The 25130-nt window shown below is 48.8% G+C and overlaps 2 protein-coding genes across 3 annotated transcripts in view; both read right to left on the bottom strand.

Moving 5' to 3' along the window:
* Positions 1-2492, bottom strand: part of LOC144509108 (uncharacterized) — a 62156-nt gene extending 59664 nt beyond the window's left edge. Inside the window, exons 1-2 of one of the 2 annotated variants that reach the window (XM_078237470.1) lie at positions 2477-2492; positions 1472-1599 (exon numbers count right to left, since the gene is read on the bottom strand). The gene's annotated coding sequence lies outside the window, so the exon portion shown is untranslated. Of the gene's footprint in view, positions 1-1471; positions 1701-2476 lie in introns of those variants that run through there. The other variant, XM_078237469.1, reaches the window with a different exon arrangement.
* A 1389-nt stretch (positions 2493-3881) lies between these two features.
* Positions 3882-23562, bottom strand: LOC144509079 (apoptosis regulator BAX-like). The gene is made up of 6 exons (XM_078237412.1): positions 23391-23562; positions 15920-15968; positions 14724-14891; positions 13876-14011; positions 9234-9338; positions 3882-8340 (listed from the first exon to the last, which is right to left on the bottom strand). The coding sequence occupies exons 1-6, from the start codon at positions 23497-23499 to the stop codon at positions 8245-8247; spliced, it is 663 nt and encodes a 220-aa protein (XP_078093538.1). The 5' UTR covers positions 23500-23562; the 3' UTR covers positions 3882-8244.
* Positions 23563-25130: the final 1568 nt, after the last annotated feature.

Genomic DNA, 25130 nt, shown 5'->3' with positions numbered 1-25130 from the left:
CCCACCAATGTTTTTCACCCCTTCTTGTTTCTTAACTCAATTCTATGGCAGTACTTTCTAAATCCACATCGTGTCCCAGCTAGAAGGGAAGCAGACATGGGAACACCACCACCACTTTTGTGGCATCAGAATATTAACAACAATACCATCAATCGCTTTGTCCAAATCATTTCTATAAATTATAAAGCTCGGAGGCCCCAGCACAGATCCCTGTGTAACGGCACTCATCACAACCCATTGAGTAGAAAATTACCCCTTTCCACCAACCCTCCATTTCCCCGTTAGCCAGCCGATCTTCGATCCATACCAATATGTTACCCCCAATACCAGGGGTGGCCTAACCAAGGCTTGCAAGACGTGTACAGCACTATTGTTTTGCTGTGAAAATGGTTTGTTGTGCTTTGGAGGTATGTAGGATCGAACCAGAGAGCAGGCAGCAATGTGCGGAGAAGAGAGGAGGTTAAGAAAATTAACAAGCTGAAGAAAATGGCCAGAGGTAACACAAAGCACGTATCGGTAAAACATCAGCAATGAAAGGTACATCTTGTTCATGTAAAGGAAACGTAGTTCATTAACTGCAACAAACTATGTAGCAAAATAGTTATTTCAATATCGCTCTGGCTGAATTGAGATTAAACATATTATAATTGTATCTTTTTTAGTTTTCTGATTTTATTCTGACAATATCAAGGAGACACCCAATTTTTATTATAAATGTTCAGAGGGCCATTTTAATCAAACGCTTTCGTGCACTGTCGCTGCTGCTCGTATCAGCTTTAATCTAAAAAAAAATCCCAAATTCGATTCAACCAGAAGTGAGGCTTCATTGCACGATAATTTAAAAAAAATATCTGCAGCAAGGATAAATTACCACAGCATCTTTTAAAGGTTCTCTTGAGTTTACAGGGCTCACCTCCTCAATGTGAAGTATTTGGGAATTGTGTAAAGGGTACAAACATAAACAATCAAACCTTTGTTGGAAAATACACCTCTATAATTATAATAATACACAAACTGAAACCTGCCATCCTGGTCGGAGCAATCTGATCGTAGAATCTCACATTCCAAACCATCGTAAAGATTTAAGATATGAATTGTTACAATGACACTGACTTTTAGTGACAGTGCAGAGTAGTCACTGAGATTAAACATTTCTAAAGCTATGTGACTCATATGACCTAATGTAGGAGCAGTGGGAAACTACAAGAAATCTCGCTACAGGGCTGGAAGGAATCATTGATAGAATTGATGGAATCCCTAGTGCAGAAGGAGGCCATTCGACCCATCAGGTCTGCACCGACTCTCTGAAAGAGCATCTTACCCAGGCCTTATCCCTGTAACTCCACATATTTATCCAGCTACTTCCCACAATCAAACCTGTGTCCCTGGCTGTGAGGCAGCAATACTAACCACTGTCTTAATAAAGCTCTATTTCTGCCCCCTTCCCATCCCATCTTGTCCACCTACTTACCAAATTAAGTCCAGCACTGTTGTGAGATGTCTTTTGTAGTTCCGCACATAGGGCTGTGAGACCTTCAGTGGCCACTTTCTCTGGCTCCCTAACACACTTCCTTGCTGACCCTCCAACTTGCAGCTTGTCTGGACAGAGAGGAAACAGTTTAAAACAGAAGAAGAATATACTGCATTCAGATGCAGATACTTCTGATTTAAATAAGTTTAGATATTCATGTCACAAGTAGTTTACATTAACACTGCAATGAAGTTACTGTGAAAATCCCCTAGTCACCACACTACAGCGCCTGTTCAGATACACTGAGGGAGGATTTAGTGTGGCAACACCCTTCCTGTAATCCAGTGAGAAATTTACTCTGCATCCAACTCTGTGTTGTACCTGTCCTGAGTGTTTCATGGAGACAGTGCACAAGTTTTACTCTGTATCTAACCCCGTGCTGTCCCTGTCCTGGGAATGTTTGATGGGGACAGTGTAGAGGAACTTTACTCTGTATCTAACCCCGTGCTGTACCTGTTCTGGGAGTGTTTGATGGGGGAGTGTAGAGGGAGCTTTATCCTGTATCTAACCCCGTGCTGTGCCTGTCCTGGGAGTGTTTGATGGGCATGATGTGGAGATGCCGGCATTGGACTGGGGCAAACACAGTAAGAGTTTTAACAACACCAGGTTAAAGTCCAACAGATTTATTTGGTAGCAAATGCCATTAGCTTTCGGAGCGCTTCGTAAAATGGAGTGGAAATCTAGATGGCACTTGCTACCAAATAAACCTGTTGGACTTTAACCTGGTGTTGTTAAAACTCTTAGTGTTTGATGGGGACAGTGTAGAGGGAGCTTTACTGTATCTAACCCCGTGCTGTACCTGTCCTGGGAGTGTTTGATGTGGGGACAGTGTAGAGGGAGCGTTACTCTGTATCTAACCCCATGCTGTACCTGTCCTGGGAGTGTTTGATGTGGGGACAGTGTAGAGGGAGCTTTACTCTGTATCTAACCACGTGCTTTACCTACCTTGGAACAGTTCAGAGGGTGCTCGGAGTTTAATTTGTGCTCCATCCAGTAGCCTCAACACCACGTAGCACCTATTAAGAACTTTTGCCCTTCCCCAGTATTGGTTGCTCTTTAAGGCTTCAGACTATTATATCTTACTGCCCTGTGTGGGCTTGGTTGGTGGATTTCCCTCCCTTCCAAGCACAATGAGCAAGATGAAATACCTAGGCATGGGTTGCAGATTCTGATGTTGGGAGAATGGACTCTCGAGGACACAGAATACAGAAAGTGGGAAATAAATAAAAAATTCAACAGCAAGCTTCTTTTCAGTTTATTGTTTATTCTGGAAAAAGAGAAATCAGAAAATATGGAATTTACCATAGTAGAAAAACAGCCCCTTAGATGACATTCAAGTTGTGGTTTATATTCACAGCATGAGAAAAAGCAGAGCTTTTGTGAGATTTCTGCTGTTGATGAATTCTAAAAGTAATGTGACTCATACGTTTCTGTACAATAACATTCAAAGTTTTTACAGTTCAGCTTGAAGATATTATACCTCATACAGAAGGGTATTGCACAATGAAACCACAGCACTGTGCAACAACCCTAAATTAGAAGTGCAGGGTCACAATAACCTCAACACTGGTTGGCAGCTTTTTCATGAATGCTCAAGGATATTGTTAGATAGAAGAAATTTGAAAAAGGATATCTGCACCAGCTGCCAACCAGGAGTTTGACCCCAGTCTGTGCAAACTTATTAACGCTGTGATATCACAAGGATCCAGTGATCAGTCTCAAATTGTTGTAAATTGGGAACAGCTAGAAAACAGGGAGAAACACTTGTAAAAAGATAGAACAGTTGATTATTTTGGGAATTAACAAAAGGTCTGATGGTCACCTCCATCTAGATTAATGTCTTTACTCATTGTTAAACTATTCTTATAACAAGTGACCTGTACAGTTGCCAGTCAGTGGTTTTACCATGTGTTCAGTTATTCAGAAACGAGCACACATTTCAATACACGATTATAAAATCCCAGAGTTAGGACATGTCAAAGTTAACACGAAAATTATCCCAAAGGCTAATTAGGGCACCAAAGCTTTGTTCCCGTGTACTTTTAAACAAAGTCACAAGTTTGGACCATTGATTAAGAGGAGTGAGTCCTGACTGGGGCAGGTTCAACAGCAAGGCACTATATGCAGAGGCCAAAGCACATGCAGGGCAGGAAGCAACACACCACAGGGCAAAGCACTGCAACCTAAGACTACTTTTGCAAGTCAGAACCAGCACCAAGAATGAAGACCACAGAGGGCCTGGCTCAAGGAATCTCCAACAGTTAAAAATATACAAACAGAATTCAACAGGAACAAAATTCATTGCTTCTGAGATGTTAACAGGAATAATATCAGTTCACATTTTTATATAAAAAAAGATAAGGCAATTGAAAGAAGTCTTAGACACAAACACAATTTTGGAGCAACAACAGACCAGAAATAAATTGATGCAGACTGGGTCCCGTTGCCAATAAAAATGACAAATGGGTTCTATCTCCCACCCTCTGGAGATTCCCCAAGTCTAAGAGTTACAGACTATGTGGTTTAGTGGGATGCACTAATTTTATAGGGAATACTGGTCTGCAATCACTCTGCATATATAAAAGGTATTATTTTTGCATCAACGATCATATGAAAGGGATTAAACTGAGTTCACTAATCTGAACCAAGTTAACATAAAAGTTAAAGGCATCAGGAAGAGACGTTGTGTGTTTAATTAATAGCAATGTATGGGTGTACCTGAAAAAATCTCTGTTCAGCTCTGAACGCTCAAGTTTTGAAGCAATCACGCACAGAGCTATTCCTTGTTCATGTTTCATTACGCTAAAGTCAATGTGTTGCATAACAAAAGGAAATAATTCAATTCCCAAGAGAGGTGTCCATGGCCAAGCCAGTGTCCGATGGGAATAAAAAGCCTTGTGTTGGGTTCCTAAATAATAAAAACATTTAAAATGGCAGATTCACCGCTGTTAGACAGGGTGATCATTTCTGCACTAAGGCAGCGTCTACGTAACCACCATTATGATACACTGAACTAAACGGTTTGTTTCCATCCCTCCCCCACCACTGCAAACTCCTCCGCAGAAAACAAAATGCCCAACTCAGTTCCAGCTCAGTGAGAAAGCCCCAGGATTGAATCTCATCCCTTTAGGCCTCTCCATTAACCAGTAAGAGTAAGAGTTGACTCCTCTTGACCTTTGGTGCACTCCATGCCTATCCCAGGAAGGTGTGTGTGTGTGTGATCAAAGAGCACCCACTACTCGTGACTCCCAAACGCAGCACACTATTAAAACACAGACTCTGGGTTCCAGGATCAGCAGGCCATGTATCTGATTACAGGTCACAGAAGGATAAGGTGTAGGCAGTGGATTCAGAGGCTGCTTTTCACAGACAAGTGCAGATTCTGGCATCGCACCTCATACTGACCCATGTGGAAATTAATAATTCAGGTTCCACTGTTAAAAGACAACATCAAATCCACATTTACACAGCAGCAAAAACAGACTTTGCTGGGAAGATGGTTCAGAGACAGAATGTCTTTTTCTTTGATTGTTACCAACATTTACTGGAAAAGGGTAGATGGCTCCTCTGACAATGTTGCATACCTGTAGTATTGGAGTGTCTTCAGTTCCACAAGCTAAAGCATCACTGAGGCAAGAAACCATGAAATGGTCATCTGGAATTAGGCACCAATTGCCCTGGGAGGGGACAGTGCATGGGGGGGGGGGGGGGTATGGGCTGTCCCGGGAGGGTACAGAGCACCAGGGTACAGACTATTCCAGAAGGGGACAGTGCACTGGGGGCTACGAGCTGCCCCGGGAGGGGACAGTGCTCTGGGGTATAGACTTTCCGGTAAGGGACAGTGCATTGGGAGGGGGGGGGGGGGGGGAGGAGGAGGATGGTATGGGATGTCCGAGGAGGGGACAGTACACTGGAGGAGTATGAGCTGCCCCGGGATGAACAAATGCCTTTACCGAGTGCACAGAGTTGTCACTGATTCAATCCCAGTACCTTTTCCTGTCATTTGGGTTTTTCGCTGGCATCAGCTGCCTGCATTAGTGAAACAAACTAACTATTTCTTCGTATAGTTGACTGTTCCAGAAGGGGACAGTGCACTGGGGGCTTTGGGCTGCCTGGGGACAGGGCAGCGCACTGGGGGGGGGGGTTATGGGCTGTCCCAGGAGGGGACAGTGCACGGGCTGGGGGGAATTTGGGATGTCCGCGGAGGGGACAGTGTTCTGGGGTACAGACCGTTCCAGGAGGGGACAGTGCTCGGAGGGGCCTCGGGATGAACAAATGCCTTTAAACAGGTGAACCGAGTGCACAGAGCTGTCACTGATTCAATCCCAGTACCTGCCCCTGTTATTCGGGTATTTCTCTGGCATCAGCTGCCTATGCTGGTGAAACAAACCAACTATTTCTTCGTACAGTTGACAAGTCTAAGCTGTAACAACACCCCTTCCCCTCCAGCGACCATTACATTGGTCTGGAGAGAGCTGCCATAGATCCCCCCCGAGTGACCATTACAACCCTCCCCTTCCCCCAGTGATTCAATCCAAAGCAGAAAAGGTGGATGTATTTTCACCATTTCCCACCACTGTAATTCCACCCACCCCCTGCGTAAGCCCCCTCCTCCTGACCATGGACGCTCAGCAGTTGGAAAGTGCACCGGCTCCAACTCCAGGCCAGGTACGTTGGGATAGGCTATGGACTTTTCACTCCATAATAGGCCACGGGATATCGTGGAGAGCACAGAGCTGGGTGCGGTAGGACGAGAGGCAGGGAGCCAGCAGCTTGTGGGGAGAGGGGCAGAGTCAGGCATCTTCTATACTCCACCAGGCAACATTTTTACTTCACTTCTGAAAGTCTGAGCTCCAAGGCGAAGGAGCAGAGGATATCCTGTCCTAATACTGGGTTAATTCAATCTCATTCTTGTCCGAAACTGTGACTGTAACTGACAAAGAATATCCAGAAAGATGCCAGCACACTATTACTGCACTCGGGCAGACAAGTGGCAGATGGAATTTAATACAGAGAAGTTTGAAGTGATACATTTTGGCAGAAGGGGAAGAGAGAGAGAGACAGAGACTCAATGGCACAATTCTAAAGAGAGCAAGGACAGAAGGAGCAGGGGGTGTGTGTGCAGAGATCCTCGAAGGCAGCCGGCATATTGAGAGTGTACTTAGCAATATGGGATCTTGCATTCCAGAAACACAAGTATTCAGTGCTTAACTTTGCTGAGACTTCATAAAGCTCTGTCTGGCGTGGCCACATCTAGAATTCTGATCACCACACTTTAGGAAGGATGTGAAGGTGTTGAGGAGATTTACCAGAATGATTTTAGTTACAAGGTTAGGTTGGAGAAGATGGGCTTGTTCTCCTTGGAGCAAAGGAAGTTGAGGGGGGATGTGATAGAGGTGTAAGAGATTAAGACAGGTTTAGATAAAACAATGGAAAGCTGTCCCCATTAATAATCATTTGTGGATTAAAGGAAACAGATTTCAGGTTATGGGGTGGGAGGGGAGGCTCTATTTCTTTATACAATGGGCAGTAATGACCTGGAACTCATTGCCTGTGAGGGTGGTGGAGACAGATGGAGACCGTCATATCATTAAAAGGAAATGGAAGTGCACTTATAGAGCTATGGGTATAAAGTAGGGTTGACGGGGCTGATTACATTGGTCTAGAGAGAGCTGGCATAGACACAATAGGCTGAGTGGCCTCCAACTGCTGTAATGGTTATATTCAAGTAAATGAACCCTTCAACAGTAAAGTATAAAATTCTCATTTGTTCTCAGTTTCTGGAATGTCACAGCCAGGTTAAAGAAACTCCACCATTGGCAAAGGTTTTTGTCAACATAATCTGTAAAAGATACTAGCCAGTGAGCAAGTGGTCCACCCACAGATACAGCCTGACTAATCCTCACATTCCAGATCACATCACCACCCTGTGCAAGAACTAAATGGGCATCTGACTGTAGATCATGTTGCAATTTTACGCTTACCTGCTTTCCAGGATAGTGCCCTCACATTGTACAACTGCACAGCAACTTAACATTGCCTGAAATAAGCAGCAGAACACGGAGCGTTTGAACTTAAAGCAACAGGAATGGGTCCTGTTGATGTGAAGCTGGGACATCTCAATAGCAGCTGAGTCTCAATATGCCTTAAATAACGCACAGTTTATCAACGTACAAATCAGCATTCGTATACTGCTCCACATACAAACATCAATCTTTACCCTATTATAAAGTGACTTTACCACATTCAGTGCATCTCTACAGATGAAAAAAAGCACAGAATGCTGGAGAACTGGAAGCTAAAACTGATTCTGCACCCTGCATCTACCGTCTCTTCTACTTCCACCCAGGTAAAGCATGTGCAGTTTCAGATTAAGTCACAACCAAAGATATTCATTACACAGTACAAAAATACCATCTCCTCCACATAGTGAGGAACCCCCTCATTCCCCCAGCAGGGAACCCCTCAATCAGAGCACCCACTCCCCCAGTAGGGAACCCCTCAGAAAGTACCCCATTCCCCCAGCAGGCAACCCCTCAGAGAGTACCCCACTTCCCCCAGCTGACATAGTCTCCGCCTAGTCGGTGAGAAACTGGAATCTGCTCCATAGCCTTGTTGAGGAGATGGTCCATGGCTGTTTGAGCCGCTCTCAGCAGGGTCCCTTCACACTAATGTCTTCTCCACTGCTACTCCCCTGGGCTCTCAGCTTTGCTCTAGGAAGATTTCCACTGCACCACCATCAGAGTGGTGATGACGCCCAGAGTAAAGATCGCAATGGCCTGCCAGGTTGGTGTGCCCAGGAGAGCTTCCTGTGAATCAAAGTGATCAAAAATGAGTTCGACAAAATGGAGGAAGAACTTCCATTGCACCTGAATGCTAAATAATTCAGACAAGTTATTTCCAGGACAGCAGCCACTAGTCTGCCAGTAATCTCTGCGACAATGAGCTATTTAACTGGAGCTACAATCAGCTTTCACTTGCTGGGTAACAGTGCAGACAGCTCACAGTATCTGTGTGTGATAATCAGCTGATCTGAAGATTGATATGGATGAAGATTCCAGTCTCGCATCCAGTCCTCCTTCAATTTACTTTCAATTTTACCACGATGCCCAGCATTCTGTTTGGTTTGTTCATTTAATGAATTTATGTAGTAGATTCACACAATGCCCAGCATGACTCAATGGGAGCACAGAGTCAGAGGTTCAGCGTTACTTACTGATACATAAATCACACCAACACTCTACGGCAGCGCCGATGGAGTGCTGCACTGCCAGGGGGTTAGCGCTGAGGGAGTGCTGCGCGGCCAGGGGGGGGGGGTCAGCGCCGAGGGAGTGCCGCGGAGCAAGGGTGGTCAGCGCCGAGTGAGCGCCACGCTGAGGGAATGCTGCACTGTCAGATGCGTTATCATCTAAATGAAATGTTAATTCAAGGCTGTCTGACCTTTTGGGTGGATATCAAAGAGTCAACTGGGCTATTTTAAAGAATCACAGGGAGCTCTGCTTTCTTTGCTGCCAGCCCCAATGACAGACAGATCTACTATGTCCAGACACAGTCCACAGGGAACAATCCCAGTAAAAGGCTGGAGGTTTCAGTGGAGGGGCTAGTCCCTCAGTCTATTACACACTGCAGGAAAGAACATCCACAGCACAACATCAGATCATTCATGATCATTGAAATCCCACAGATAGTTCTGAGCACTCACCCAACCCCCATGGTCCCGGATCCATCGCAAAATATTCTCCTGGATATATTCCATAGTCCAGCTGATTATAGTTTGGATCAGTTCTGGAATCTTCTGGCACATGGCCTAGAAATAATTATACATCATTTATTAGATACACAACTTGAAGGGCGGCACGGTAGCACAGTGGTTAGCACTGCTGCTTCACCGCTCCAGGGACCTGGGTTCAATTCCCGGCTTGGGTCACTGTCTGTGTGGAGTTTGCACATTCTCCTCGTGTCTGCGTGGGTTTCCTCCGGGTGCTCCGGTTTCCTCCCACAGTACAAAGATGTGCGGGTTAGGTTGATTGGCCATGCTAAAATTGCCCCTTAGTGTCCTGAGGTGAGTAGATTAGAGGGATTAGCGAGTAAAATATGTAGGGATATGGGGGTGGGGCCTGGGTGGGATTGTGGGTCGGTGCAGACTTGATGGGCCGAATGGCCTCTTTCTGTACTGTAGGGTTTCTATGATTCTATTCTATGAATTCAGGAAACTGCAACATGGCCCTTGTACAGCAACCCCTCTGTTCTGCAAACCGAGCTCAGACCTCAAGTAAAGTAACAGGCACTTTGATAAGTGGACAGTACAGGGGTTCAGTGTGAAGTTCGGTAGGAAACTGGAATGCTCGATTTGAAACTTTGACCACCTGAAAGGCAGGCAGTTTGCTGCGAGTCACGTCCATGCTATCCATTAGTGCACAGACCTGCAGGGTTATCTGGGACTGAGGTGGAAATCACATCCTGAGTGACCTGTCCTGGAGTTGCCAACCCTCCAAATTGTTCTAGAGACTGCTAGAAACCAGAGAGTAAAATCATTGGAGCATTCATAATAACTGTCTTTGCATTTCCTTTGAACATTTTAGTTTATTTGGGAATACCAGAGATGTAAAAAGAGGCTGTTTGACCAATAGCCAAGAATTATAAGATTTGAATTAGATAGGCTGAGACTTTCCCCCCCTGGATCATAGGAGGACGAGGGGACAACCTTATAGAATCCCTACGGTGCAGAGGGAAGACATTCGGTCCACCGAGTCTGCACCGATCACAATCCCACCCAGGCCCTATCCCCATAACCCCACATATTTACCCAGCTAATCCCCTAACAGTCGGGTTAATTTAGCACGGACAATCAACCTAACCCGCACATCTTTGGACTGTGGGAGGAAACCGGAGCACCCGGAGGAAACCCACGCAGACACGAGGAGAACGTGCAAACTCCACACAGACAGTGACCTGAGCCGGGAACGAACACGGGTCCCTGGGGCGCTGTGAGGCAGCAGTGCTAACCATTAGTGTGAAGGGACCCTACTGAGAGAAGCTCGAACAGCCATGGACTATCTCCTCAACAAGGCTATGTGCCACCGTGCTGCCCCTTATAGAGGTTTATAAAATCATGAGGGCCATAGATAAGGCGAATAGCCAAGGTCTTTCCCCAGGGTAGGGGAGTCCAAAACCCGAGGGCATAGATTTAAGGTGAGAAGGGAAAGATTTAAAAGGGACCTAAGAGGCAACTTCTTCACACAGAGGGTGGCGTGTGTATGGAATGAGTTGCCAGAGGAGGTGGTAGAGGCGGGTACAATTACAACATTTAAAAGACATTTGGACAGGTACATGGATAGGAAAGGTGCAGAGGGATATGGACCAAATGCAGGCAAATGGGACTAGCTCAGTGTAGGAAACCTGGTCAGCATGGATGAGTTGGGCCGAAGGGTCTGTTTCCGTGCTGTATATCTCTATGATTCTATCCAATCTGAGGGTCTATCTATCAGGTCACCAACTGGCAAAAGTGGGGCGGGGGGGAAGAGAGAGAGAGAGAACTAGAGGTCACATTGTGAAACTGCCCAGGTTCCACAACTCTAACATGCTCTGTTAATAACGATTTACCTGGTTAAAGGAATCTGGCACAGCCACTAACTGGAGGATCAATTTAAACTCCCAGAGGCTGATGGCATTCTGGTAACGATCCAACACAGAGAGGTTCAATAAAAAACCTCAGGCAGCTATGGGAGATGAAAAGTTCCCTGTAGCATCACAGTTTCCCCTGTTCACTCTTTACCCAAACAGAGACGCGGCAGTAAATCAGTGCTGGATTCAACTGGGATAGACACAGATATGGAGAAACTCCCAACTCACACTATTTCCCTCCAAATGTCAGAGTGTGTGAGCAAAATATAACAGCAAAGCGCACAGTACAACAGAGGAAAAGAGCACAGAAAATCACCAGAGATTCATTTCTCAAATAAACTTCTGACGTCATAAACAACAGAGCTCAAAAACAAGGTAATCCCGCCACCCACACGCAGACATACACACAGGCGCAGACCGCACACACACACAGGAGTGCAAACAGGCAGGCGCGCTCACACACGCACACACACAGGTGCAGATGCACATACACACACATAGACAGGCATGCATACACACAGGCAGACGCACATACACAAAAGACAGGTGCAGGCGCACACACACAGACAGGTGTACAAACGGGCATACACATACACACACACGCAGGTATGTGCCTGGTGGCCCTGTGTGGACTGGAGTGCATATTGATCCCTTTAATCACATTTTGCTTTGATTCTTTAAGTTTCCTTTGAGATTCTGTTCACTTTGAAATTAACAAATTAACCTTGTTAATTTATCCCAGTTTGTTGCTTTAGTTTATTTGGCTAATGAAAAGAAGCACACAGCCTGGCGGGACAGAGGCAGGCAGGCGGGACAGAGGCAGCCTGGCGGGACAGAGGCAGCCTGGCAGGACACAAATAGAAACTTGTCTGGAATAAGCAATGGCAGCTCAGATGACTGAAGCCCCTCTCCCATCAAGAAGAACGTACAGGGTAAATGGTAGGACTCTGAAGAGTGCAGTTGAACAGAGGGATCTGGGAATACAGGTACAGAATTCCCTAAAAGTGACGTCACAGGTGGATAGAGTCGTAAAGAGTGCCTTTGGTACATTGGCCTTTATAAATCGGAGTATCGAGTATAAAAGTTGGAGTGTTATGGTAAGGTTATATAATAAGAAGTTTAACAACAGGTTAAAGTCCAACAGGTTTATTTGGTAGCAAAAGCCACACAAGCTTTCGGAGCTCTTAGCCCCTTCTTCAGGTGAGTGGGAATTCTGTTCACAAACAGAGCTTATAAAGACACAGACTCAATTTACATGAATAATGGTTGGAATGCAAATACTTACAACTAATCAAGTCTTTAAGAGACGAAACAATGTGAGTGGAGAGAGCATCAAGACAGGCTAAAAAGATGTATATTGTCTCCAGACAAGTCTTGTCTGGAGACAATACACATCTTTTTAGCCTGTCTTGATGCTCTCTCCACTCACATTGTTTCGTCTCTTAAAGACTTGATTAGTTGTAAGTATTTGCATTCCAACCATTATTCATGTAAATTGAGTCTGTGTCTTTATAAGCTCTGTTTGTGAACAGAATTCCCACTCACCTGAAGAAGGGGCTAAGAGCTCCGAAAGCTTGTGTGGCTTTTGCTACCAAATAAACCTGTTGGACTTTAACCTGGTGTTGTTAAACTTCTTACTGTGTTTACCCCAGTCCAACGCCGGCATCTCCACATCAAGGTTATATAAGGCATTGGTGAGGCCGAATTTGGAGTATTGTGTACAGTTTTGGTCACCTAGTTACAGGAAGGATGTAAATAAGATTGAAAGAGTGCAGAGAAGGTTCACAAGGATGTTGCCGGGACTTGAGAAGCTGAGTTACAGAGAGAGATTGAATAGGTTGGGACTTTATTCCCTGGAGCGTAGAAGATTGAGGGGAGATTTGATAGAGGTGTATAAGATTTTGATGGGTATAGATAGAGTGAATGCAAGCAGGCTTTTTCCGCTGAGGCTAGGGGAGAAAAAAACCAGAGGGCATGGGTTCAGGGTGAAAGGAGAAAAGTTTAAAGGGAATATTAGGGGGGGCTTCTTCACGCAGAGAGTGGTGGGAGTGTGGAATGAGCTGCCGGATAAAGTGGTAAATGCGGGGTCACTTTTAACATTTAAGAAAAACTTGGACGGGTTCATGGATGAGAGGGGTGTGGAGGGATATGGTCCAAGTGCAGGTCAGTGGGACTAGGCATAAAATGGTTCGGCACAGACAAGAAGGGCCAAAAGGCCTGTTTCTGAGCTGTAATTTTCTATGGTTCTATGGTTCTAAGCCGCTCCCCCACTTGTACCCTCCCGTCATCCTGACAATTTAAATAAAAGGAATTCTAATACTCTTAAATTTATTTTTTGCTCATTACATTTCGATTTAGCCTGGCTTACTCTGATAGCTTACTCTATCTTATGGACTATATTTAAGTTTTGATATTGCTTCATTAATCGTCTTTAGATTGGAGGGCTTGTGCTTCCCAAAGTTGTCCTTACAACTCAGCCCCCGATCATCCTTTCTGCTCCCAGCCCTCTCCATGTCCGATGCATAAGACTCCATCTTGTGTTTGTTTGAACCTGCCCCTCGGAGTAACTGGGGATTATTGCCAGTCTCATGTCATGAATACTTTGGACATCGCTCATACAGCACAGTAACCGAGCTGTCCTGGCCCCGTGATGCTCCCAGACTAGTTAACCTGCTGCTGCAGCGACCCCTCCTGACCTCCCCGACAGAAAACAGCTGTACCTTCACAACAAGCTTGCAGGCAAAATAGAAGAGAGTCACCACTCTCCCCCAGTTGATGACTCCATCAGCAAACTGTTCCTTGGCCACTTTGAAAAACATTTCCTTGGGACACTTGGTTCCAATGTCTTCGATCATCCTGTGTGTAGCAGAAAGCTCAAATTAAACAAGCTGAGTAGGTTACAGGATGCAAGGCAGAAACTGGCCAATAAATTCAGATACAGCAACCACAAGAGCGTCAGATCACATCCAGTGATCTGGACAGAAAACTGGTGAGTGTTCACCTTTGGAAGGGTTTGGTCCCTGATGTTGGGTTTCCTTCTGGTCGCTAGGCCTGATCATGAGATTACTGAGGGTTAGCAAGCGGCAGATTCCAGGTCACAGGATTGGAAAGGTTCTCACCTATCATGTGCTGTGTTGTGGCACAGTTTTGAAATCGTGGATTGCAACATTTTATACAAAAACCAAAACCAGAAATCTTACAACACCGAGTCTGCACAAAACACGCAACCAGTGGAAAAACGGACATTAAATCTGGTAACTGGTAAATTCCATTACATGTTCCATTCAGAGTAATCGCTCTGAGGGGAGTTAGGGTTAGGATCACGATTACTGGCTCAAACCAGTAATGTGAGTGAAGGGATTAAAGTTTTCTCAATCTACTGGCTGGGAGGGCAGGTGGTTTGAGTTCAGTCCCCACTTCCACCTTGTCCAGTGATTGTATTATTGTTGATTAAGTCAATGGGATAGACAAGAAACAAACAAAGTGACATAGTAACAAAATGTAGTTCAGAGCAGTAATGGAGGCCAAGGTTCCAGGTCAGGGGCACACGTCAATACTGTAGCCTCACCTCTGTAACTCCATATTGCTGTCAAGCTCATCTCCAATCTGTCGCAGACAAACGCCAAGGCGCTTTACGTCAGGGTTACAAAGTTCATCCTCTTTACCCCCGAGCTCTGTGATGGTTAAAGGCTTCTCACAACCCTCTGCTCCTCGATTCGTTCGATCAACAATAAATCTGAAATTTAAAAAGAACTCATTATGCTGCCAGTATTTTCATAGAATTTCATAGAATCTGGTCCATCAGCTCTCTGCCATCACTGACCCTTCACCTGAACCCGTCCCTCTGCCCATTTCCTCAATACAGTCTCTCGTTTAGTTCTGGTTCTCAGTACCAAAACTAATTTATTTGCCACTGGTTAGTTAACCTGAAATAAAGTAAAGTAATAAAGTTTATTTATTAGTCACAAGTAAGGCTTACATTAACACTGCAATGAAGTTACTGTGAAATTCCCCTAGTCGCCACATTCTGCGGACCTGTTCGGTTCAATGCACCCTAACCAGCACATCTTTCAGATTGTGTGAAGAAACCAGAGCGCCCGGAGGAAACCCACACAGACACGGGAGAAAGTGCAAACTCCACACAGTTGGTGACCCATGCCAGGAATCAAACCCAGGTCCCTGGCGCTCTGAGGCAGCAGTGCTAACCATCGTGCCAAAATGGCTACACGTTAATGTTAATCAATAGAAATGTTCTTGTGTTCCATGTGACCCTCACTGTGTCTAACCAACCACAAAATCAGACACATCCCATTCCAGGAGACTTGCTCCAGATTGTTCAGAATTCTTTCTCTATGGAGAACCAGCTAGGCATCATCTGGTTCCTGACAACATGGTTCAAGACTGGAAATGAATCCTGGAAAATCACAAATCTATTCCCAACACATTAATAAGCCTACCATTCCTCACCAATGGTCAATGTCCTACGCTTGGGAGAGTCTGCAAGACTCCACGCAGGGCAGGACTGAAGGAAAAGTCAGTTATTTGTGAACTGGCAGGTGAGGCTGCTGGGTCAACAGCAGCTAACACTTCCCAAAAATAATTTGCCTAAAACTGACTTCTGATCGATTTAGATCACCTCTGCACTAGGCAAACCTGTCTGGAGCTCTTAAAGGGACAAGCCAGATTGGCAGTTAAATTGCCAGCACCTGACTCCAGAGCCCAAACCATGGGCAAGCATTAAATTAAAACCAATCAGACACATACCCCCGCAGAAGTGTGACCCCTGTACGCATGATCTGCTCACTGACTTGGTCTGAAAGAGAAACACAAAGTTAAGAGATGCTGCAGTGAACAGTAATACAAATACAACAGGAGCGCCTAATTCTACAATCCATTGCTGTAGCCCTACCTGTGCACAAAACTTCAGAGCAGGCTGGGCAGCACTATATGATAATGACTCAATTTTGTGCATCACAAACAGCAGCAGCACAATCCCCCTCCTCTTGGACAATACCATTCGCCAAGAATAGAAAACACCATTAACCTACAAAGCTGTCCAATAGCACCTCTCCATAGCACAAGTAGACAAGAAATGGGCAGCAATCCAAAGCAGAATATATGAGGAGGGGGTTGCTCAAGCTATTTAGTCAGTGCGGAGGTTGTGACAGGAGATAGAGATTAAGGAGGGAATTAAAGAGCATAAGGCCTAGATAACAATAAGAATCTTATTTTCCCCGTAGAAGGAGAAAGATAGCAGAATGAGAGTGGTGAGAAATGCATGAAGGTGGTTGCAGATGTCCTTGTCTGGGAGAGATGGCAGTGAGATTGCAGGAAAGGATAGCGCTAAGACAGTAGGTTGAGAGTTTATATGGAAATTAGAGAAAGAACAAACTTATTTCTATAGTGTCCTTCACAACCTCAGGACATTGGAAAGCACTTCATAGCTAACAAATCCACAGTATAGTCACTGCTGTAATGAAGGTTTAGGAAGTGAGAAATTGGCCAGATTGAAGAGTAGGTGCAAAGACAAAGAGAAAAACAAGAAGGGTATGTCCACAAAAAACAGTCAAAGATTTTAGAAGGAAGTTTGACAGTGGTGGAAAAGATCTTGAAGGAAACTGTGCCAGAAGAGTAAGGGAGAAAGTCAAAGTGATCACTGCCATCATTGGGCTTTAGACAGGGTAAGTGATGTGGGGTACAGCTATACAGGAAACCCAGGAAATGCTTTTACAAATAGCCTGCTCCAAAGATCAACAGGGTATAATTAATTTTCCTGGATTACGTTGGTCCTGAAATGTATTTACTGCATCTGTGGCACTGTTTGAAATGTGTTGTCTCATATTCCGAGTCAAACCTGCAGCAGACACACTGCCTTCAGAAACACTCATGGAGCGTATGCCCACAGATAGGAGGCAGGGAATCTGCCCCAAATCTCTCCTTTTGTCCTCGTCCTCCGTAATCCTGCCTTCTCCCTGAAGCTGAAAAGCTCCCCCTAGAGTCGCAATTGGGATTCTGCCCACTAAAAGGCAAAAGAGACATGATCTACACCACGCAGCAACTACAAGGGAAATTCAGGGAACAACACCAACCCTTGCACATGGCCTTTTTTGACCTCACAAAGGTCTTTGACATTGTCAACCACAAGGAATTATGGAGCAACCGACTCCATTTCAATAGTCCCCAAAATGTTGTCACCATTCTCCGTCTGCTCCATGATGATGTGCAAACCATGATCCTGACCACCAGATTCAACACAGACGCAATTCTTGTTTAGATTCCAGCAAAGCTGTGTCATCGCAACAAAGCGCTTCTCGATCTTCCTTGCTGCAATACTCCATCTCATCCGCAACAAACTCCCCACTGGAGTGAAGCTGAACTACAAAACAGAAACCTGTTCAACATCCGCTGCCTACAGACCAGATTCAACATCTTCAACCTCTCTTTACACCAATCTGAGGTCCCTATCTGCTTTAAGAAGACGACCATCATCCCTACCAAAGAAAAGCCAGGCAGCGTGCCTTAATGACTATCGTCTGATGGCTCTGACATCCGTCATTATGAAGTGCTTCGAAAGGTTAGTCATGGCACGCATCAATTCCTGCCTCCCATACTGCCTGGATCCACTACAGTTTACCTATTGTCGCAACAGGTCCACAGCAGTCGCCATCTCCCTGGCCCTACACTCAACCCTGGAACACCTAGATAACAAAGACACCTATGTCAGACTCCTATTTATTGACTACAGCTCAGCCTTCAACATCATTATTCCCCCGAAACTCATCTCCAAACGCCTGGGGCTTGGCTCCTCCCTCTGCAACCGGATCCTAGACTTCCTAACCCACAGACCGCAATCAGTAAGGATAGGCAACAACACCTCCTCCATGATCATTCTCAACACCGGTGCTCCGCAAGGCTGTGATCTCAGCCCTTTACTATACTCTTTATACACCTATGACTGTGCGGCCAAATTCTCCTCCAATTCGATTTTCAAATTTGCTGACAACACCATCGCAGTGGGTCAGATTTCAAACAATGACGAGACGGAGTACAGGAAAGAGATAGAGAATCTGGTGAACTGGTACGACAACAATAATCTCTCCCTCAGTGTCAACAAAATGAAGGAGCTAGTCATCGACTTCAAGAAGCATAAAGGAGAACATGCCCCTGTCTACAACAACAGGGACGAAGTAGAAATGGTCAAGAGTTTCAAGTTTTTAGGTGTCACCTGACCTGGTCCCCCCCATGCCGACACTATAGTTAAGAAAGCCTTTCTCAGGAGACTAAGGAAATTTGGCATGTCCATGGCAACTCTCACCAACTTCTACAGATGCACCATAGAAAGCATTCTTTCTGGTTGTATCACAGCTTGGTATGTCTCTTGCTCTGTCCAAGACCACAATAAACTACAAAGGGTCATGAACGAAGCCCGGTCCATCACCCAAACCAGTCTCCCATCCATTGACTCTGTCTACACTTCCCTCTGCCTCGGAAAAGCAGCCAGCATAATTAAGGACCCCACACACTCTGGACATACTTTCTTGCACCTTCTTCCGTCAGGAAAAAGATACAAAAGTCTGAGGTCACATACCAACCAACTCAAGAACAGCTTCTTCCCTGCTGCTGTCAGATTTTTGAATGGACCTACCTTGTATTAAGTTGATCTTTCTCTACACTCTAGCTATGACTGTAACACTACATTCTGCACTCTCTCCTTTCCTTCTCTCTGTACTGTATATTTTGTCTGCCTAGCGTGCAAGAAACATTACTTTTCACTGTATAGTAATACATGTGACAATAATAAATCAAATCAAAGATTCCAGGTCATCCCATCCTGGGTCACTGAACTAAAGTATGCACAATGCTTATGTCTGCACATATTCGGAGGCAGAGCTCCAAGCTATCATCAACACCTTCACCAAGACGCACAGAGAAGTAATGATACCCACTCTCCAAGATGGCTCAGAGATGTCGACTGTGGACAGCAGGCACCCTGGAAAGATACCCTTGCCAGCTTCCCTCAGGCATCTCTTTCCTGCCCGCCCCCCCCCAAACAACCCCCATCTCTCCCTCCTCCACCAACCCACCCCCTAACACCCGTCTCTTCCTCCTCCAGCCATCCCCCCCCCCCCCGCCACCCCCCAGTCTCCCCTCCCCAGTCTAGAAGGAGGTGTTCCTTCTAGTCATGAAGTCTACACGGACTTCAGTAAGACATTTGACATTTAGTGTGGCCAATGCACCTTACCAGCACATCTTTTGGACTGTGGGAAGAAACTGGAGTACCCGGAGGAAACCCATGCAGACAAAGAACAAAGAAAATTACAGCACAGGAACAGGCCCTTCAAACCTGCACCGACCTTACTGCCTGATTTAGCTAAAACCCTCTACCCTTCTGGGGACCACATCCCTCTATTCCCATCCTATTCATGTACTTGTCAAGATGACCCTTAAAAGTCACTACCGTATCCGCTTCCACTACCTCCCCCGGCAACGAGTTCCAGGCACCCACTACTCTCTGTGTAAAAAATCTGCCTCTTACATCTCCTTTAAGCCTTGCCCCTCGCACCTCAAACCTATGCCCCCTAATAATTGACTCTCTTCCACCCTGGGAAAAAGCTTCTGACTATCCACTCTGTCCATGCCTCTCATATTCTTGTAGACTTTTATCAGGTCACCCCTCAACCTCCATCGCTCCAGTGAGAACAAACCAAGTTTCTCCAACCTCTCCTCATAGCTAAAGGACACGGCATTAGGACCCGGGGAGAACATGAAAACTTCAGACATACAGTGACTCAAGCTGGGAATTGATGAGGCAGCAATGCTAACCACTGAGCCGTTCGGGTCTATTAGCCAAGGCATCGAATAAGAGCAGGGAGGTTATGATGGACCAAAACAGAAAATGCCAGAAAATCTCAGCAGCTGCGGAGAGAGAATAGAGGCAACGTTTCGAGTCTGGACGACCCTTACTCGAAACATTAGTTCTATTCTCGCTCCACAGATGCAATGACACTGCTGAGATTTTCCAGCATTTTCTGTGCTTCTTTCAAATTCCAGCATCCGCAGTAACTTGCTTTAATCGAGAGGTTACGATGGAGCTGTATAAAAATCTCATTAGGCCACAGCTGAAGTACGGTGTGCAGTTCTGGTCACCGCGCTATAGGAAATATATGATTGCAGTGGAGAGGATGCAGGGGAGGTTCACCAGGCTGTTGCCTGGGCTTAGACTGGGGTTGAGGAGGGTCCTGATTGAGGTGTACAAATTTATGAGGGGCATGGGGAGGAAGAGACTTTCCCCCTCAGTTGAAGGGTCAATAACCGGGGGGGGGGGGGGGGGAGAGAGAATTGGGGGGGGGGGGGGAAGAGAATTGGGGGGGGGGGGGGGAAGAGAATTGGGGGGGGGGGAGATTGGGGGGGGGGGAGATTGGGGGGGGGGGGAGATTGGGGGGGGGAGAATGGGGGGGGGAGAATGGGGGGGGGAGATTGGGGGGGGGAGATTGGGGGGGGGAGATTGGGGGGGGAGATTGGGGGGGGGGGGAGATTGGGGGGGGGGGGGAGATTGGGGGGGAGAGATTGGGGGGGGAGATTGGGGGGGGAGATTGGGGGGGAGATTGGGGGGGGAGATTGGGGGGGGGAGATTGGGGGGGGAGATTGGGGGGGGGAGATTGGGGGGGGGGAGATTGGGGGGGGGGAGATTGGGGGGGGGGAGATTGGGGGGGGGGAGATTGGGGGGGGGGAGATTGGGGGGGGAGATTGGGGGGGGAGATTGGGGGGGGGAGGAGATTGGGGGGGGGGGGAGATTGGGGGGGGGGGGGAGATTGGGGGGGGGGGGAGATTGGGGGGGGGGAGATTGGGGGGGGGGGGAGATTGGGGGGGGGGGAGATTGGGGGGGGGAGATTGGGGGGGGGGAGATTGGGGGGGGGGAGATGGGGGGGGGAGATGGGGGGGGGAGATGGGGGGGGAGATGGGGGGGGGGAGATGGGGGGGGGGAGATGGGGGGGGGAGATGGGGGGGGGGAGATGGGGGGGGGGAGATGGGGGGGAGATGGGGGGGGGGATTTGGGGGGGGGGGGATTTGGGGGGGGAGATGGGGGGGGAGATGGGGGGGGGAGATTGGGGGGGGGGGAGATTGGGGGGGGGGAGTTGGGGGGGGGATGGAGGGGGGGGAGTTGGGGGGGGGATTTGGGGGGGGGGATTTGGGGGGGGGGATTTGGGGGGGGGGATTTGGGGGGGGGGGGGGGATTTTGGGGGGGGATTTGGGGGGGGGGATTTGGGGGGGGGGGATTTGGGGGGGGGAGAGATTGGGGGGGGGAGATTGGGGGGGGGGGGAGATTGGGGGGGGGGGGAGATTGGGGGGGGGGGAGATTGGGGGGGGGGGAGATTGGGGGGGGGGAGATTGGGGGGGGGGAGATTGGGGGGGGAGATTGGGGGGGGAGATTGGGGGGGGAGATTGGGGGGGGGAGATTGGGGGGGGGAGATTGGGGGGGGGAAATTGGGGGGGGGGAGATTGGGGGGGGAGATTGGGGGGGGGGAGATTGGGGGGGGGGGGATTGGGGGGGGGGGAGATTGGGGGGGGAGATTGGGGGGGGGGGGAGCATTGGGGGGGGGGGGAGATTGGGGGGGGGGGATTGGGGGGGGGGTGCATTGGGGGGGGGGGAGATTGGGGGGGGGGGAGATTGGGGGGGGGGAGATTGGGGGGGGGAGATTGGGGGGGGAGATTGGGGGGGGGGGGCTTGGGGGGGGGAGATTGGGAGGGGGAGCATTGGGGGGGGGAGATGGGGGGGGAGATGGGGGGGGAGATGGGGGGGGGGAGATTTGGGGGGGGGAGAATTGGGGGGGGGAGATTTGGGGGGGGGCGATTTGGGGGGGGGGGAGATTTGGGGGGGGGGGAGATTTGGGGGGGATTTGGGGGGGGGATTTGGGGGGGGGATTGGGGGGGGGGGGGATTTGGGGGGGGGGATTTGGGGGGGGGGATTTGGGGGGGGGGGATTTGGGGGGGGGGATTTGGGGGGGGGGATTTGGGGGGGGGATTTGGGAGGGGGGATTTGGGGGGGTTGGGGATTTGGGGGGGTGGGGATTTGGGGGGGTGGGGATTTGGGGGGTGGGGCTTTGGGGGGGGGGATTTGGGGGGGGGGATTTGGGGGGGGGATTTGGGGGGGATGGAGGGTGGGATTTGGGGGGGGAGATGGGGGGGCATTGGGGGGGGGGGATTGGGGGAGGGGGATTGGGGGGGGAATTGGGGAGGGGGAATTGGGGAGGGGGAATGGGGAGGGGGAATTGGGGAGGGGGGGATTGGGGAGGGGGAATTGGGGAGGGGGGATTGGGGAGGGAGGGATTGGGGGGGGAGGGAGGGATTGGGGGGGGAGGGAGGGATTGGGGGGGGAGGGAGGGATTGGGGGGGGAGGGAGGGATTGGGGGGGGAGGGAGGGATTGGGGGGGGAGGGAGGGATTGGGGGGGGAGGGAGGGATTGGGGGGGGGCGGGAGGGATTGGGGGGGGAGGGGGGGATTGGGGGGGGAGGGGGGGATTGGGGGGGGAGGGGGGGATTGGGGGGGGGAGGGGGGGCTTGGGGGGGGGGATTGGGGGGGGCGGGGGGGATTGGGGGGGGAGGGGGGGCATTGGGGGGGGGGGATTGGGGGGGGGATTGGGGGGGGATTGGGGGGGGGGGATTGGGGGGGGGGGGATTGGGGGGGGGGGATTGGGGGGGGGGGGATTGGGGGGGGGGGATTGGGGGGGGGGGGATTGGGGGGGGGGGATTGGGGGGGGGGGGATTGGGGGGGGGGGGATTGGGGGGGGGGATTGGGGGGGGGGGGCTTGGGGGGGGGGGGATTGGGGGGGGGGGGATTGGGGGGGGGGGATTGGGGGGGGGGGGATTGGGGGGGGGGGGATTGGGGGGGGGGGATTGGGGGGGGGGATTGGGGGGGGGGATGGGGGGGGGATTGGGGGAGGGGGGGATTGGGGGGGGGATGGGGGGGAATTGGGGGGGAATTGGGGGGGGATTGGGGGGGGGGGATTGGGGGGGGGGGATTGGGGGGGAGATTGGGGGGAAAGGGGAATCTGGAACTCTGTCTGAAAGGCTGGTCAAGGCGGGAACCCTCACAACACTGAAGCAGCGTTTAGATCAGCGTTTGAAAGGCAGCAGCACGGCTGCAGACCCGGTGCTGGGCAATGGCAGTAGGATAGCCCGGCACACACACGATGGGCTGAAGGGCCTCGCTACACTGGAACACACACTCTCTGCACCTTTGGCCACTCTCCGCAACTCTCCTGCCGCCCGGTTCCCGGAGCCGCTGCTGTTTCTCCTCCTCTGCCCACCGGAGTCTCCCCAGCCACAATCCCCGGCTTCAGCCATCGCTCCCGGACTCCGCGCTGCCTCCGCCTCCGCCGTCGACCCCGAGGCTTTGCGGCCTGAGCCCGGCACTGCCAGCGCGCATGCGCCCGGCCGGTTGCTAGGGGAGACGCCGCGCATGCGCGGCTCCCGCCCACAGCCCGGGCGCAAATTGCACAGCAAGATCCCAGTAAATAGTGAGGAGGGGGGGAGCCCAGAGACCAACTAATAACCACCTCTGACTGCAAATACTGCTTTAACTCAGTGATCAGAAACTGAGGGGAAGAGGGTCATAGAATTCCTACTGTACAGAGGAGGCCATTCGGCCCATCGAGTCTGTACTGACCACAATCTCACTGACACTAAGGGGCAATTAAGAATGGCCAATCCACCTAACCAGCACATCTTTGGACTGTGGGAGGAAACTGGAACACCCGGAAACCCACGCAGACACGGGGAGAATGTGTAAATTCCACACAGACAGTGACCCAAGCCGGGAATCGAACCTGGGTCCCTGGCTCTGTGAGGCAGCAGTACTAACCACTGTGCCACCGTGCGGTCTGAGGGCCTGGGAGTGAGTGAGGGACTGATTCAGTCTTGGGGAATGTGGGACTGAGGGAGTGCTGCACTGTCGCAAGTGCCATCACTAACTGAGCTCCAGTCAGCCTGGATGTAAAAATGTCCAGGATAACTATTCCAGTTACAGAGCAAGGCCTGCTCTGTCCAACATTCAGACCGAGGCCCACACCAGGATTTACCTAGGTGCTGTTTGGGACCTTTCAAAATGACTGCTTCCTTAGCCCACATAGCCAGAACCTGGATTGAAAACATTCCAACAACAAAAAAAAACAAATTTCATTTCAAAATATTCAGATAATTTATTGGTTCCAATGCACTTTGGGTTGTTTTAATGACGTGAAAGACCATAAATGCAAATCGTTCTTATCTGTTAGTTTCAGGGAACCAGGAAATTCTCAGTGTGGAATTATCACAATTGAAAAAGGGTGGGACAAAGTAAAAGAATGGAGTAAAGATTAGAAACTGAAAGAAGAGATTAACAATGTTAAAAAAATACCATTGTGAAAGTGAAAATGAATCCTGGAATTGCCCACAAGGTCAATCAGCATTTGAAAGATGGAAACCAGGTTGCAGTTTTGAGCAGGGGCCCAGCATTTCCCCTTTTTACTGAAGTTAAAGTGTCTATTTTGATCTCTGTACCTGAAATAATCTTGTTGTCCACATCCTGTGCGTGGCTGTCCCTGGATATTTACATCTCAGAGCAGCTGGCTAAGGATAGGCAATAAATGTCCAGCCAATACCATATCCATTGAACAAATAAAAACTTTCAGGCTTCCTGCCAGTAAAATATAAATAAGAGGCACAGTTTCTTTTCAAGCAGCTTTACTCAGATTGTAGAATATTAGCACAATTTCAGCTCTGTTCCAGTCTCCGTTTTGGATTCAATAGTGTCAGTCACTCCGATAAACTGATCCCAGCTTTCTAATGTCCTGGTATTAACTCAATGTCCAGTATCTTTTTTGCTATAGTGTAAATCTGGAGGTTGCTGTATGTCCCTTCAACACAAAAACTTGATATTGAGGCCTCACACATTTTCCTTCGGGAGATATTTCAATGTTTGGTTGGATCTAATGAAC

Source organism: Mustelus asterias, chromosome 21 (assembly GCF_964213995.1).
Source record: "Mustelus asterias chromosome 21, sMusAst1.hap1.1, whole genome shotgun sequence".
NCBI lineage: Eukaryota > Metazoa > Chordata > Chondrichthyes > Carcharhiniformes > Triakidae > Mustelus > Mustelus asterias.
This window is presented reverse-complemented; position numbering and strand designations above follow the sequence as displayed.